This window comes from Lonchura striata, chromosome 6 (assembly GCF_046129695.1).
Source record: "Lonchura striata isolate bLonStr1 chromosome 6, bLonStr1.mat, whole genome shotgun sequence".
Taxonomy (NCBI): domain Eukaryota; kingdom Metazoa; phylum Chordata; class Aves; order Passeriformes; family Estrildidae; genus Lonchura; species Lonchura striata.
The window spans coordinates 6,624,572-6,640,297 of NC_134608.1; the positions used below are offsets into that span (position 1 = coordinate 6,624,572).

Genomic DNA, 15,726 nt, shown 5'->3' on the forward strand with positions numbered 1-15,726 from the left:
AAAAAGGCAGGCTAGCAGGGGTTACAAGTGGTGACCCTTAATGATTTTTCTGGTTTCTTAGTGACACAAACAGAAATAGTATATGGTCACAGAATCTACTAATGGCACCTTTGGAACACACTGCCAGGAACAGAGAATAACCATGTGGGAATAAAGGGAAATGTGATAAAGGTTGACAATATAGAGTCCCAAGGCATCCATTACAGCACAACTTAACAAAAATGTCTACAACTACAGGGATCTTTAACTGAAGATTTCTGAGAAAAATAAATATTTGGGTATGTGGGCTAATCCCACACACCCATCCCACATGACTCAGAGCAATCACTGAGCTGCACTCACAGCAGAGGTTAACCCAGCTCCAGAACAGATCAGTTGAATGTTTCCATCATCAAAAGGAAAAGCCAAACCCCAGTTGCAAAGTGAAGATGAATTCTCCACCTGGAGTAATCTGTAAAGCTATGCCCTAAAGTGATGTATTTGAACTTCATTTCCTGCAGAGAAAGGCAGCTGGAACAGCCACAGAAATGCTCATAAAATTTCATAAATGAGTTGTCTAGACAAGATCAGTCTGATTAAACTAAGGAAAGGAAAATAGGCGTGTTTATGCAGAGGAGGGATGACTTCTTTCTAAGCACATCAAGGAGATAAACATGAGGGAGTGAAAAGAAATATTTAACCAAGGAGGTTGGCACAGGGAGGAATGCACAGACTGCAAATTAAGAGAGATTTATTAAGACATCATGAAGAAAGGTGTATTTTGACCAGTTTATGGGTGATACAATTAACATATTTGACCAGGATGGGTGACACAATGAACCTGCTCACCAAAGCTGATGACTCAGAGACTCAAAATGACCCTGTGAGTTTTATACCTATTTTTTTTTCTGCTTTTGCTTTTATCCTTTGAAAAATCAAAGTGAGACAAATACAGTCTCAACGGGGAATATATTTCACCCCAGCCCAAACTAGACCTCAGAGGAGTTTGCATCTAAGCTAGTCACAGTAATGCCACTACATCCAAGGATGAGAAATAGAAATTTTAGGGCAGAATGACTCCTCAGATTGACTCTGGAGGTGCATCTTAGAACATTAGGAGCCATGCCCCAAATTGCCTGTATCTCCCTGTGGAAAATGCCTGGCCCCATGTTTCATCAGGTGAATCCCATGCTTAGCACATTTTGAAATACAGTCCAAATACTTTCTTTAAAGATGCGTGGGCAAAATCTTCCTTACCTTTCTCTTCACCAGAAGTAAAAAACAAAACCAAAAATCACCCAATTAAATCACGCAGCTGATTCTGTGAATTCTGTAATTAAAGTATTGAAGCAGTGAAAGAGGCAGGATTTTTCTAAGCCTTGGGCAATCTCCACCAAACACTAGTTACACGATGTAAGAGAAAACAAAGTGCTTGCAGATTTTGGGAATGATTGAAATGGTGAGCACTGCCAATATGAGCAGGTGAACCTGCAGGCACACAACCAAAAACGTCCTGCTCTGTGCAGTGCAGGAGGAGTATCCTGGGGGAGGTAAAAGGCTGTTTGAAATGCAACCAGCAAATCATTCCCAAAAGAAATTTTCGTGCTTAGCTACTTAAGTAGAGCTTAGGTCCAGAATCCCTGGTTAGCTCCTTAATTCTGCTTTACTGGAGTTAATGTTAAAATAAATCTTTCAATTTGTCTCAGAAATCTTTATTTCTTGGTAAACAATTAATATAATAAAGTTGCATAGTTACAAATCAAAATGAGCGAATGACAAAGAAACCCAAAAAAACAGTGACATTTCTGATTTGTCACCACTGTAAGTGCAGAATTTAGAGTTGTATTCAATTATGTAGATACACACAGGAATAAAGGGCTTTCCTTCTTCTGCACCAGATCTGCACTAGATCTCAGGTCCAGATACAAGCAGATCTCAGTTAATACTTTACCCAGCACCACTGGAAGCAATGGGAGTAGTGACTTCACTGAGCAAAAATTTGAGTCCTTACAACAAAATGTAAGCAAGTAGGTTTCTTCATGAATTTTCTGAAAGTATCCCTAAATTTATTGCTTGGGATTGATTTTCTGATTTTTGACCAGGGGGATGGAGAAACTTTTTTTTTTTCCCCTCTAACCCAAATGTCAATAAGCTGTAAAATTATAAATAAACTTCCAGTGAACTGTTTATGGCACAACCATACAGTGCAGCACATGTCAAACAGTAAATAACTGAGGTTATAAAGAGAAAGGTGATTTCAAAACATTTTTTCTAGATGCAAGATAAGGGGGATGTGGCATTTTAAACTACTAATTTGTTAGTGCATCACTGTGCCCAAAAAAAAAGGGAGAAAAGACAGTATCATGGCAGTATTTTCACTCACACAGGGAAAGTGGGCGAAGGACAAAATGGGAATTTGTGCTGCTCCCATCAGCATCACTTCAGTGAGCATCTGATCAGATTATTTCATTTCCTCATCTCCTTTGCAAGCCTTCCCTTCCTTTGTGAGCAACAGGGATCACACAGGACTTCAAGCTTCCCTTGAAAGGGCTCCACAAACAATTTCCTCTGCTGGACTCTGTATCAGCTTATACAGCTCTGACTGAAGATTTGATTTAAATGGCTTGTACCCAACATCTGCTTCTCAGTAATATATGCATCACATTAAAGTAAAATTAAAAAAAAAAAAAGAAGAAGAAGAAGAAAATGAATTTAAAAAAGACCACTGGGACATCAAATTGCAGTTCAGTATGCCATAACCCACATCAGAGGGCTGTATGAGGCTATCAGGTCACCCACCACCCCTTGCACTGCTCTGGCTCAGCTCCTTCCTTTCACAAGTTGCCCCTCACATCATGGAGACTTTCAGGTGGTGTCTCCATAGGGAAACCTGCAGACATATCCCAGACCTTGTACAGCATTAAAGTAGCTGGTTAATTAATTAAGGGAAAAAAAAAAAAAAGCTGATTATTAAACAGTGGCAGAACTTTAACAAAACCTTAGAATAAAAGCTAATTCTGCAAGTCAGTGCAATGGGGTAATAGAGGTTACTAAGGGAAAGGGGTGAAAATGGTTGAAATTCTACAAAATATATACCTACAGTGGATACATTTATAAGTTAATACCATACCCATGCCACTGTATTATTCTGTTGTGGGTTTTCACACACTACAACAGAATGACAGCATTCTCCATATTTAATTGTCTTCTGAGTGCATAACAAGGGGGGAAATGCCAGGTACTAAGGTTAGTGCTTCTGTCATTACTTGCTAGGAATTTCCATCAAAGTTTAACACTTGGTTGCAGCCAGGATTTAGTTCTGGGAATTATTTTCTCCATGTCAGCCACCTAGATTTCAAAAAGCTAGCAAGCCATAGACTGTACTTCAGAGCCAAAGTCACACTCTTGAAAGGCACCAATTCATCTTCACCTTGCATACACCACTCAGCCTGGTGCCCAAAAACCCTCCTTCAAATACCTCCCACAAAGGGAATATTTGCAGTAAAACACTGCAGGTGTGAACATGGCTACAGCAGCTTAATCAGCTTTTATTTGCTTTCAATTTTACAGACGTTGCAATTTTAGTTTCTATTAATTGCAGTGATACAAAGACGTTTCTGAGAGTGCTGAAATAGATCAATAATAGCAATTAAAAGAAAATTACAATTACAAGGAAACTGTGCTTTACCATGCCCTGCATAGATCACTAAATTTTAAAGGCCACTGGGTCATGTAGTTTTACCTTATTAAACAACAGGCACAGAACTTTGGTTTAGGTAATTTAAATTTCTCTGCTTTCAATTCCAGCCATTGGCTTGTGAAAATTAATTTCTGCAGAAAGGATGATCTTTTATACAACTCATCTGAAAACCTTCAGGATACCACCCTGACTTCATGTCCCTTTATTCACAGTATGTGACATGTCATTTCAGGACTATGTTTCTGGCTTCTAGGTTTTATTTCATGACAAACTCAGAAATTCATTAATATCAGTTAAAATTCGCAGGAAAAAATCTGATTTTTCAAAATAGTAAGAAGCTTTCTCAGCTGAATTTAACCCTTAATTTATGGAAGAATTTTCTATTTGGCCAAAAGCTTGTCCATCCATCTAATTTTGGGAATATTTACTCAAAATACTTACTTGCAGAGGCTCAAATACATGTGAAGACAAGAGTCAAACACCTGCCCAACATCCTGGTGTCCAGGGATGCCAATCAAAATATTTGGTGCTAAAGGGAGATTTTAGCATGGTTTGACCATACCTGATCAGCATCCTGGGGCACCTGCAAATTTGCTGACAATTCCATCACAATATGAGACTGATAATTCTGACTTGTATGGAGAAAACGGTTACAAACAACTTTTTGGTAGCCCAGACTGAGAGAGGTCGGATATTTCTCTCTCTAATAGACAGAACATTATAAAGGCTAAGTCTCGAGGTGACATCATTCTCCAGCTTCAAAAGCAGGGAGTCATGATTTCATAAATCTTATAAACCAGTGCATACAGCAGTGGAAGAGTTGTTACATGCAGCTCATTACTCAGAGAAAAAAAAATTAGAAACACTACAAGCAACATGTAACTTCATGACAAAAATCCAATTTCCAGTCGCTGCAGACTTCACATCCTAATTCCTACAGGAACCACGTGGGACAAAAATCTTTGGGTTCAAACACCATATTCCATTTTAATCCAAAGTTTAGTGCTTTTATTTTTTTTGCATAATGTTAAAAAAGAGACAGGCAGACACTTTTAGATTAAATCTGAAGTCTCAGAGAACTTTTATACTTAAAAAAAAAAAAAAAATCAGCCAAGTTTCAGAGACTCTGAGCACACACAGTCTGCTCTGGCTTGTTCCTTGAAAACTGCCTGGATTCCCCACTATGCTGTCCCCTGTCCCACTTCTGTACAGGAAAGGTTTTCTGTGTGGTTTTTGTTTAGCCAGAATGTATTTCAGTGCAGAATATGCTGCCCAATTAGAAAAGATAGGCATTTTTTTTATTTTCTGGGAATATCATCCTAACAAGTTGCCTAAATCTAATGTCCCACTAAGGATTCTCCATTAGTTAATTTTTCTCCAGCCTATTTTACCTTGTTTTTCTACCCTTTCAATAGCACTTAGCCACTTAATTCCTCATCCATCACATCACCTGAGATCTCTCTGTGCTGTGCAAGGTGTCTCTCATTATGTTCCCTTTCCCCCTCCCTCTCACACATCCCAATCCCCCCGAGCAGATCCAACAGCCTGGCTCTGTAACTCTAGCCCTGGAAACCTGCACCTCTAATTCTGCCTCAAATAATCTTAACCCCCCCCCAGTTCTCCATTTGTGTGTCATAATCTCTCCATGAAATCCTTCTACCAAGCCTCTACATGTACTCAGCAACAAAATAACTTTGATTTTCAGTCATGTTTGCCTCAGGTGGGAACTCCAGCCTCCACCTAAAGTTGTCTGTGAGGGAAATGACATAGTTCCTACTCTGGCCAAGACTGGCTGCATTTGAAGAACTTAATTTTGGCATTATAAATAGTACTCTAGTGCTTAAGGCATCTTAATTCACTTCAAGCACTTGTATCACATCGAGCAGTCTACATATACAACAGAGAAAAATCCCAAACCTCCTTGGACACATCCTTCTTAATGAGTGAGAGATCTGCCCATGGGGAAGAAAAGAAACCCCCTGCAATAGTGTTCCCCCTTCTCACCTAGCTCCTTAACAACTAGCAAAATGTATTTGATGCTTTATGTGGGACTACAAGGGTCAGATGTGGGAAAAACAAGGGAAATTTGGGAAGTCACCTTTCACTCAGCTGGATTTTAGGGCTGCTCGCTCTGATTTGGGTCCATCCCTCTCCACCATACCAAGAACTCAAAGAGCACCAGGACCTGCACCCAAGGTTTTTACTGCTGAACTCATTTTCTGCAGCTTTATCTGAAATGCCACAATCATCAACTTCAACACTTTTATCCAACCCAGGCCCAAGGCAGAGAGCTAAAACCTAGCAGATTCAAGAGCTAAAAGAACTCTCCTCTCCCCTACTTGCCTTAAGAAGGAAACATCCACTTTCTAACAAGAAACATTGTTTTTAATCAGAATATCTCTCCCAAATATAGATTATGGATTTACTTATTCTTTAGAGTGTTTGAACACCCTGATGCTGGGGAGCCAAAAAGCAATGCAAAAAGCACCAGCTAAAATAAATGTTAAAAACCAAATGAAGATAAAGAGCATTAATAACTGCAACCACCCAGAACACAGCAAGCAGCTCAAAAGACTTAAATGTCACAAATCAAGACATAGCACAAAAAAAATAAGATGTCCCCTGAAGGACAGGGAAAAGAGAAAATATAGACCCAGGGAGGAAAGGCTGACTGTTTACATACCTGTTTTCAAAATCACTTCAATTCTTTTCAGACACTAGGGAAGGCTGGAGTTGGAGGGGAGGGAAATGAAGTAAATATAAACTGGTACCTGCTGGAGGCTCCAGAGCCACAACACAGTGCTTCATGACAAGGGAATCTTACTGTTGTCTCCTTTATTAAAAAGGAGTTAATGTTTTATTTCTTTGAAAGCAAATGACAGCTGCTCTAGGACCACTGGAATTCATGATACCTTGCTATGGTTATTACATTTTGATTAAAGTTTGTCACTTTTAGGTGTGCCTCAATTATAATGCTCTGTGGCAAGATTCTCTTCCCTGTCACAAATATTGCAGATGGTTTATTTCCCAAGTATAGGTTAGAGAAAGAGGTTAACCTCATCCTTTAAATCTGTCCTGCTTGGCAACAGAAATTTTAAGTTTGTTTTACATATTAAAGAACCAAAAATCTGGAGATAGTGCTGCATTTTTTATAAAAATCAGGTTCCTCTGAGTCTGAAACTGGTTACCTTAAAAAGATTTATTACATCTACAACCTTGCTAATATCACCTTCTTACACAGCCTGACTGTACAACCTGGTTTCAGATGGACAGCCCTCATAGGATCTTGAATTTAAGCTGCAAGTATTATCACTTCTGTCATATTTGCTATAAATAAAATGGAACCATGTCAAAAGATGCTACTCAGCATGCAGAGACAGAGATGGAATTTTCAAGGAGCTCTACAAAATTTGCAGCAAAGCCTGCATTAAAAAAAAAAAAAAGAATGTAGGTTTTATATAGTGAGGATATATAAGTGCAGAATTGAGAATTAAAAAACAAACAAACAACCCCACTAAATGGTGTTCTAAGATAAAACTGTTAAAATGTTCAAATCTGTTTATGGCCGTGAGGATAAAAAGCTCTAGAGAAAAATTAAAACAAGTCCTAAAACCATTACAGTTCCATTTTAATAATGAATTTCTGTACACTGACTCGTGCATGCATTATTTGTTGTAGTTATTGCTTGTTTTCTGTATTAGCTTAGGCTGCAAGCTCAACTGCAGAAATGTTAACGCACTTAGCAGTTAAAAAGCTTTAATTCAGCATCCATCTACGATATTTATGCTCTCTCCCCTCCAACAGGTTTTCAAATTTTAGCTGTAGTTGAAGAATTGTACCAAAAAAAAAAAAAATGGAAATAAATCTCCCTCTCAAACAAACATTTAAAATGCCTTTAAAAAAAGTTACAGCCCAGTTCAAAAGGTAGGATTTTTAAAAATCCTAGGGCGGGATTTAAAAAAAATATTTATTCAGAGCCATTCCTGGCAAATTTGTCACCAGCTTCAGCCAGAGCAAATACAGAACTGTAATCAAGGCCTGCAATGGGCTGGGACTGCCCAAAGACTGAGCTGAAAAGGAAGGTGGTGACAGGGGACATCCCAACTGGCCCAGCCCACTTTGACAGGGACTTGCACCAATGCTTTTGGATGACATTCAAGCCCTTCTGAAACCCCCATCTCTAAAATAAACATCCACACATGGTACTGGAACCCCAAGACACCTCTCCACCAACACAGGAATGTCTTGCTGGCAAATCCCAGCAGCTCAAGGCCACCCTTCTGTATTTGCACAGAGCACGAACTGGGTGATGCCTCAGGTTTTATCTTTTATATTTTTCAGATTCTGTGCTGCTTTAGTGTGCAGTTCTGAGCTTTGTATCAGGGGATGGTGAGCTCTCTTCACAGAGTAGGGAGACAAACAATTCCTGCTCCAGCTGGGGACCAAGGACAAATGATCCAAATCTCAGACCCAAGAACATAAACAACGTGGACCAAAGAGAGAAAAACAAGAAGGATGGGACTGCATAACCTAAAGCTGTACTTGGACAATTAACTCCAAAATGCAAATAGACCAAACCATATAAAAGTGTGAGACCCCCATGACTGGTTGTCCATTTTGTGACTATTTGGGTTTATTTTGAGTGTAGCTGTGGTTGGGCTGCCCAAGGTGGATCCATTGAGGCCTTCTAAGAAATCCCTCCTTTATTCTTTAACTCTGTCCAGCCTTTGCTCTAGGTCAGCCTTCACAAGGCACCAGGGAACGAACTTGTAAATGAATCCTTAGGTAAAACAATCCTTTTTAGACAGACTACAATCACTTACCTCATCCACATTCTCAAAGGCATTGATGATGTCATATGGTAAACAGGACAGAAGATCAATCACAAACCACGTCTTCAGGTAGTTCATCCGTATGAGCTTGGGATCAGATATAACCTCTCCCCCGGGGCCAACAAAGGTGGTGTGAAAGTTCAAAACTATGTCAACCAGAAAAATAACGTCCACGACACTGTCCAGCACCAGCCAGGCAATGTTGTTCTGCTTTGTCTTGAAGGACACGTTATATGGAACCATGATTGCTGTGTAGAAGGTAAGAATTAAGATGACCCAGTCCCAGGTGGTCTTAAAAGCACAATAGTGGAGTATAATGTGTGGTGGAGTCTTTGGAGCTTCTTGCTTGTACTGAGGAAGAATATCAGATCCCAGCTGGAGAACCTGTAGGAGGCAGAGAGACAAATGTTCCTGTTTTCAGTGAACAGGATCCAGTGAGGGGTCTTACAGATTTCTTTGGGGAGCAGCAGAGATGGGACTGTGCTCGTGGGACACTGCAAGGCAACCCACAGTTTCTAAATAATCTGATTTATTTAATATATGGAGGCAGCTATCACTCAATGAATGGGAGCAGCATGGCATCTCAGGATATTCCTGCAAAAAGAGAGGTCTTTGCAGATGGACTGAGGGGAAAGCATGCCAACAGCAAGGGAAGTGAGGCTCCATACAGAGGTTTTGGGTACTGCCACACCAGCATATGCTTTGTAGCTATGAACACAGCATCATAGAATGGTTTAGGTTGGAAAGGACCTAAAAGATTATCTATCTCCAACCCTCCTGCCACGGGCAGGGAATCTTCCACTACATCAGGTTGCTCCAAGCCCTATACAACCCGGCCTTGAACACTATCAGGGATGGGGCAGCCACAGCTTCTCTGGCAACCTGTTCCCATGCCTCACCAGCCTCACAGAAAGGAGTTTCTTCCTAACACATAATCTAAACATGAACACTCATGCAGATTTGTAATAGTTTCAAGACCAATTCTTTGTGCCTGACCTCATTTTAAATCACTGCTGAGCCAGAGCAACACCCTATCAAAGGTGAAACAGACCCAGCCTTGCTGGCTGACCTCCTAAAATGAGGCATCATGTGCACAACTTCTGCCTAAAACCCTGCCAATATCACACTTCTTTCATATTTTCTTCAAAAAGTTGTTGCTCCCACAAGCTCAGTATCACTAGTGGGTTCTCCTTTATTTCCTGTAATTATTTCTTTTTTTTTCTGCATAGGACTATAATCTCCTGCTTGCTCACTGCTGTAAAATTGTGGAACTGGAAACACTGTAAAAACAAAGCCAAATTCACTTAAGGCATTCCCAGCTAATCTAATTACCTCTTATCTCAGTCCAACACAAGAAACAAAAGCCCAAAGGAACACACTCGTGGCAATTCATTGCCCTGACAACTGAAAGATCCATTTGGGGATCCATCTGGGGATCTGAAGTCCGTATGGGATAAAATAAGTAATTACAGCAACATTAAAACTCATTTCAGCCCTGCACATGCCCCATACTGGGGGTGATGTACCATATTTCCAGGGGCAGTTAAACTGAAAACAGCAGCCCCAGATGTGTAAAGTTGATGAAACACAGGGTCCTTCATGGATGGAGAGGAGTAAAGTGCTCTGAATAAACTGTATAATAACTAAGAATATTAACTCAAGCACCACAAACAGGGATTCACCATTAATTCTTTGCAGTCTTGTCTTTTAGATGTTTTTAAGAGAAAGCTGATACTGATATCAGACAGCAGCCTCCCTCAGTCTGTGATGGGTGATGTGGCTCCCCAAGATGTCAAATCTGGGCCAATGTCAGGCTGAAGAGATCCAAACCTGCTTCTGCCTACCTGGTCCCACCCTCCCTAAGCCCATTTTTAGCAATCACAATCTGTAGGGAAAGTCAGTGGAGCTGTAACTTGTTATGTTAATTGGCCTTTTTTTTTTTTTTTTTTTTTCTACAGGGTCAGCAGAATTGCACAAATTTATCCCATGGCCAGAAAAGCACTGCCACTACACAGGCAGCAGTGAGAGAGCAGCAGAGACCTCCAGGAGCCCGTGGCTGCTCCCTTTGGCAGCAGCCTCGTGTCACAGCAGCCCCAGTGTAACACAAAACCCTCTGTGGAGTGGTGTGGTCCCCGTGGAACTTGTCAGAGACAAGCACAGATGCCAAACCCCTGGTCAGACCTATAAAAACATCAAACTCAAAGTGTCTCTCCCCCAGTGCCCAGGACAGACTCACTGTCAGCACTTCTATAAGCAACCACTGCAGCACACTGAACTTGATGGATCCATGGGGTTTTCCCTGGAATTCAAGCAGCAATCAACACAATCATTTCCTCACAGCTGCCTTGTGAAAATTTCTTTCAAAGTGAAAATTTTCACCTGCACTTAACACACCATTTTGGCTTTGCCTCATAATTTGGTTGTTATCTCCAGGTATCTCTTTGGACACATCAGTTTCTAACACTTCACTGATAAATCAGCACTGGGACTTCTTTCCCTGGTTTCTTCAGGCCTGTTTGTTCCCTGCCTTGTTCACTGGGGCAGGAGCTGGAAATGTCCTCACTAGAGCTGGAAAATAAACTACTTAGGGCTCAAGCAGAATGCGATTAACATATGCTCGATATTTCCCTGTGCCTCTGGTAGTGGAGTGCTTGGGAGCTCCCACGATACTGTAAAAGCATAATTATTATTCTTAACATAATCTCATGCTGAGTTTGACATGGTGAGTGGGTGGCAAGTGGCTGTGGAGACCATTGAACTATAATGATTATTTCTTTCATGCTGCATGGATTTTTAATCACCAAAGAATACACAATATCTTTGTTAGTCAGCTGCATTCACCACAGACTGCCTGAATTATTCCTGTGTACAGCTAATAAAAATGACTGGTAACTGTTAAGTCTGATAAGGTGAGCAGCACATTCTGCAAGGGATGAGCTATGAAGATAATGCTCCTCCTCAGATACAGAAAAATGGAAAATGGGGCCTGTACAGTGATGGTGAACCCCTCCTCAGTCTGACTTCCTCACAACACTTTGCCTACAAAGCACTTTACAGCCATAAACTACTTTTAAGAGAGGAGTTTGCACACACTTAAGCAACTGCTCCTGAGTACAACTTCATCCCAGCTATTCCTGAGCACACCTACTCCCTTACCTGAGGTTTTGCTGCTGCCTGATCTAAATCTCCCTTGCCTTTTTTTTTCCCTCTAGCTGTAATGGCCCTGGTGAACAATTCCCTCCCTCATTCTATGCAGCTGCTTTGGACTCCTTTGAATATTGTTACCATCTCTTCTTCAGTCTTCCCTTCTCCAGACTAGACCAAGAATGGCTGTAACTGGACTTACAGGACACTGAAATGTCATAAACTTAAAAAGCAGGAGGTGTCAGTAATCCAGCATTTATCCAAGCTGTTGGCGTGGGATCATTCAAGGGAAAAATGCCACACTGCCAACACCTGAAAACTGTGGGTTTCCATTCTGATAATTTGAGATTTTTATTATCAAAGTTCACTAAAACCAAGAAAGGTAATGAAACCAAAAAATGAAACATTTAAAGCTGCTATCAGTTCTACAGGATAAGTTCTCTGGCACAAGGGCTGTCTTTTTCAGTAGCTCATATATTTTGACCCTGTATTTTTGACCAATTTATTTTTCATTACCAGTGGACATGAAGATGAAGGCAGCACCTCTGTTACTCATAAGTTAACCTGAAGGTATTCACTTGTTGCACCACCTGCACTGTTAAGGAGATATTTGCAACCTGCCAAAGAATTCTTTTCATCAGTTCTGAAGATAATAGTGATGAGGGAAATATTGTAGGAATGGCTTTGCAGGAAAGTCAAAATCAGGGTTTATATGCAGGCCAGGGGTACCTACACAGGGATACTTCCAAAGTGGTTTGTCAAACAATCCCATTTTTCCAGGAGAGGGACTCGAGGACATCAAACCTGGTTCCATGTCACTGTGAGACAGCACAGTAGAGAAGCACTCTGTACACCCCAAGTTAAGGAACTGTGGATCTCAGATTCAGTCAAAGAGAGAAATGGAGAGTTTCTAGCCAGGCAGAAGCCCGGGAAAGAGTTGGAAAATAATGTAAATAATTCTTTATCTCTCTTGTTATTCACATTGTTTATAGTTAAGTTCTATCACTTCTGAGTCAGAGTCTTCTCATTCCTGTCCTGCCTCGACAGCGACAAGGAACAACCAGAAAGCTGAGGACTGTGTGCACAGAAATTTTGTCATTTAAGTAAAAGTGACCTACAGAGAGTTCTTTTATGACCTGTCCTAAAAACGTGGGCTTGCCACGTGGTGCTGCTTTGCGACGAGAGGAGGCGAGGCTGAAAAAATCAAACGGGGAAATACTTTCCTCTAAGAATATCCTTTCCCAATGGGAATTAGGATGGGTTTTCTTCCCCCCCACCTCCCCAGGAAGGGAGCAGGCTGGTGTCCACCCCACTTACTTCAGCCAAGCGGGAGTGCTTGTGCACCACCTCAGCCTTGTTCATGGGCGTCAGCTGCTGCAGGACGCTGCGGCTGTTGGTCAGCGCCCGCGTCAGCCGGGCAAACTTGGTCCAGCCTGCAGGGAAAGAAGGGAACCGTGTCAGAAATCACATCAGAACTACTCAGGCTTCATCCAGTGCTCATAAAGCTCCTTTCTGCTCAGCGATATTCAGCCTCACACCTGAATGGTTTCTCTAAATTGCCGCACGGAGCCGCTTCAGGCTCCGGGCTTAAAGACCTTGAGAAAGAGGAAAAATGTTGCTCCTTCAAGGCAACAGAGGTAAATGTGAAAAGAATCAAAACATTCTTTCTTCTGCCTTCTGGAGACATTGTGTTAGAGGAATGACATAGTGTTTTCAGCCTTCTGGGGACATTCTTGGCTGCTGAAATCTAATTCTGCAAAGGCTTCCCAAGCCTGCAAATCCTGTAGAAGGAAAATCCTTCCCAGGTACAGAAAGGCTCCTGCTGATTCAGGACCACTGGAGCAGCCCCAGAAGTCTGATCCTTAAGTCTTTACTGGTTTTTGCCCCAGCTATATTTATGGACAAAAATAAACTGGGGGAAAAAAAATTAAGAAGACTGCACCAGCAGCAGTGCTTCAAACTAAAAAAAAAAATATTATAAAGCATTTAAAGTCATATTAATAGCTTGATTTTAAATGGCATTAAGAAATAAATTTAGCTATTATACTAATGATAAACATCTGCTTTAATTGTAGCCTGGGACCCACACAGTGAATTGCCTGTGAGGAACATTTTCCTGCAGCACCCAGCAAGGAGCTCTTTGTTACTGAAAGCAGCACAAACCCAGGGACATGTCAGCAAGTCATTCCTGCTGGAAAAACACCCCAGTGTTTGTGATGGTGTGGAAGCATCAGTGGATGGGGTACAGCAAAGAAAACAGCAGGATTTACAGCAGTGTAGCAGCTCAGTATTGAGCAGGAGAATTGAAAATCCAAGATCTTTAGGAAGGAGACATTCCCAAGGACACGGAAGGAGATGCTGAACATTCAGTTTAGCCAGGTATAATGCTGTTTTATCAGAAAGTTGTGGATAAAATATCAAACAAGTTACAGACAGGAAAGGGGTTCAGGAGAAGGTTTAACTTCCATTTAATCTGAATGCTGAGTAGGTAAAAATTAGGGAAAATATTTGTATCTAAGAAAGGGAACACAGTATTTCTATGTTAGAATCATCACAGAATCACAGAATGGTTTGGGTTGGAAGGGACCTTCAAGATCATCTCGTTCCAACCTCCTGCCATAAACAGGGACATTTTCCACCAGACCAGGCTGCCCCAAGCCCCATCCAACCTGGCCCTGAACACTCCCAGGGATGAAGCAGCCACAGCTGCTCTCGGCAACCTGTGCTTATTTTTAAATACCTTTTGTTGATAAGAGTCAGGGACTTGGAATGTTAAGGGAAGCCCTGAAGGAGATGAAATAATGAGCAGGGAACAGAAAAGACAATAAAACTTCAAGAAAAAATGATGTACAAACTTGCTTTTGCCATTTAGAACATACATACTGCATTCACACAAATGTAAACCCATTGTTCATCATTTAACAATCAGAACAACTTAAAAAACCATGACACGCCACCAGCACTGCACAAACATTTGTGTCTGGCTATTTATAAATGACCTCAAAAATGCACATAAAAAATTCACTGGGAAAAGGTAAAAAATAGAAGCATTTTATTAACTTTTCAAATGTAAACTTTAAATGTGAGCTTTGGATATGTCTTATGCTTCTGGAGCTTACAGGGATATTCAATTAGGAATATGCACTTTCTCTATTTAACAAGGTCAAGGCAGACTGCAGTGATCTGTGAACTATTAATTTCTAGAAAAAAATCCTTGTGCTTTTCATAATTGTCTATAAAACTGCAAGAATGAGACAGCTTTAAGACAGAAGTCAGAACTGCTCTTTATTTTTCTAAACTAGCAATTTCAAAAACCAAGTGAGCCTGGTAATAGCACTGTGACAGCTCTGCCCCAGCATTTCTAGTAATTGCTGGAGGCCACATTGCACCCAGGTGATTTATTTTGGGTCACTGCAAACACACAGCAAGAACCAGGGAAAAAGAGCAGCTCTCCTCCAAGAAGGTGTTCACTCACTTCCAGGTACTCACACACTCATGAATTCAGTCATGGTCCTCTTCCCCTGGAAAAATATTTCCCTGTGGTCCATAAGGACAAATATGGACCAGTCCCCAATCTTTATTTTGTCATCCTGCCTCACAGCTGATATGAGTGCGAGGAAAAGTGCTCAGCAAAAACGAAACCATCAGAGACAAACTGCTGGGTGCAGCCCAAATCACCCTCATTTGTCACATTGCAGTGTTGTCATCTACTCCAGCTCCTGACAGGGACATGGGGATGTCCAGCAGGGAGAAGTGAAAAGCCCTGTACATAAGAAGGTACAACCCCATGCTGGAGAGTGGTTTGGCAGAAAATGGTGTGGGGATTCCCAGAGGACCGAGCTGAACGTGTCCATGGTGGAAATTCTTGGCTGAATGAGACACAGAACTGCCAGCAGGTCCAGGAGGGTGATCCCCCCCATCTCCTCCTCACTGGTGAGGCCAGTTCCTGCACTTCTGTGAGGAGGATTTGGAGAAAAGTCAGAGGCTGGCAATGACAGGAGATGGCTTCATGCACTCTCTAGAAATCTTCCCTGTCATGGTGCTCTGCAGGCTGAGAGATCCCTCTCACAA

The 15,726-nt window shown here is 41.3% G+C and overlaps 1 protein-coding gene across 2 annotated transcripts in view; it reads right to left on the minus strand.

The window, feature by feature from the left end:
• The window catches only part of KCNH5 (potassium voltage-gated channel subfamily H member 5), a 153,331-nt gene that overhangs the window by 101,488 nt on the left and 36,117 nt on the right, over positions 1-15,726 (minus strand). For both annotated transcript variants that reach the window (XM_021554525.3, XM_021554526.3), the window contains 2 exons: positions 12,973-13,088; positions 8,503-8,895 (listed from right to left, as the gene is read on the minus strand). In XM_021554525.3, the coding sequence (XP_021410200.1) occupies positions 8,503-8,895; positions 12,973-13,088 (509 nt within the window). The remainder of the gene's footprint in view (positions 1-8,502; positions 8,896-12,972; positions 13,089-15,726) is intronic.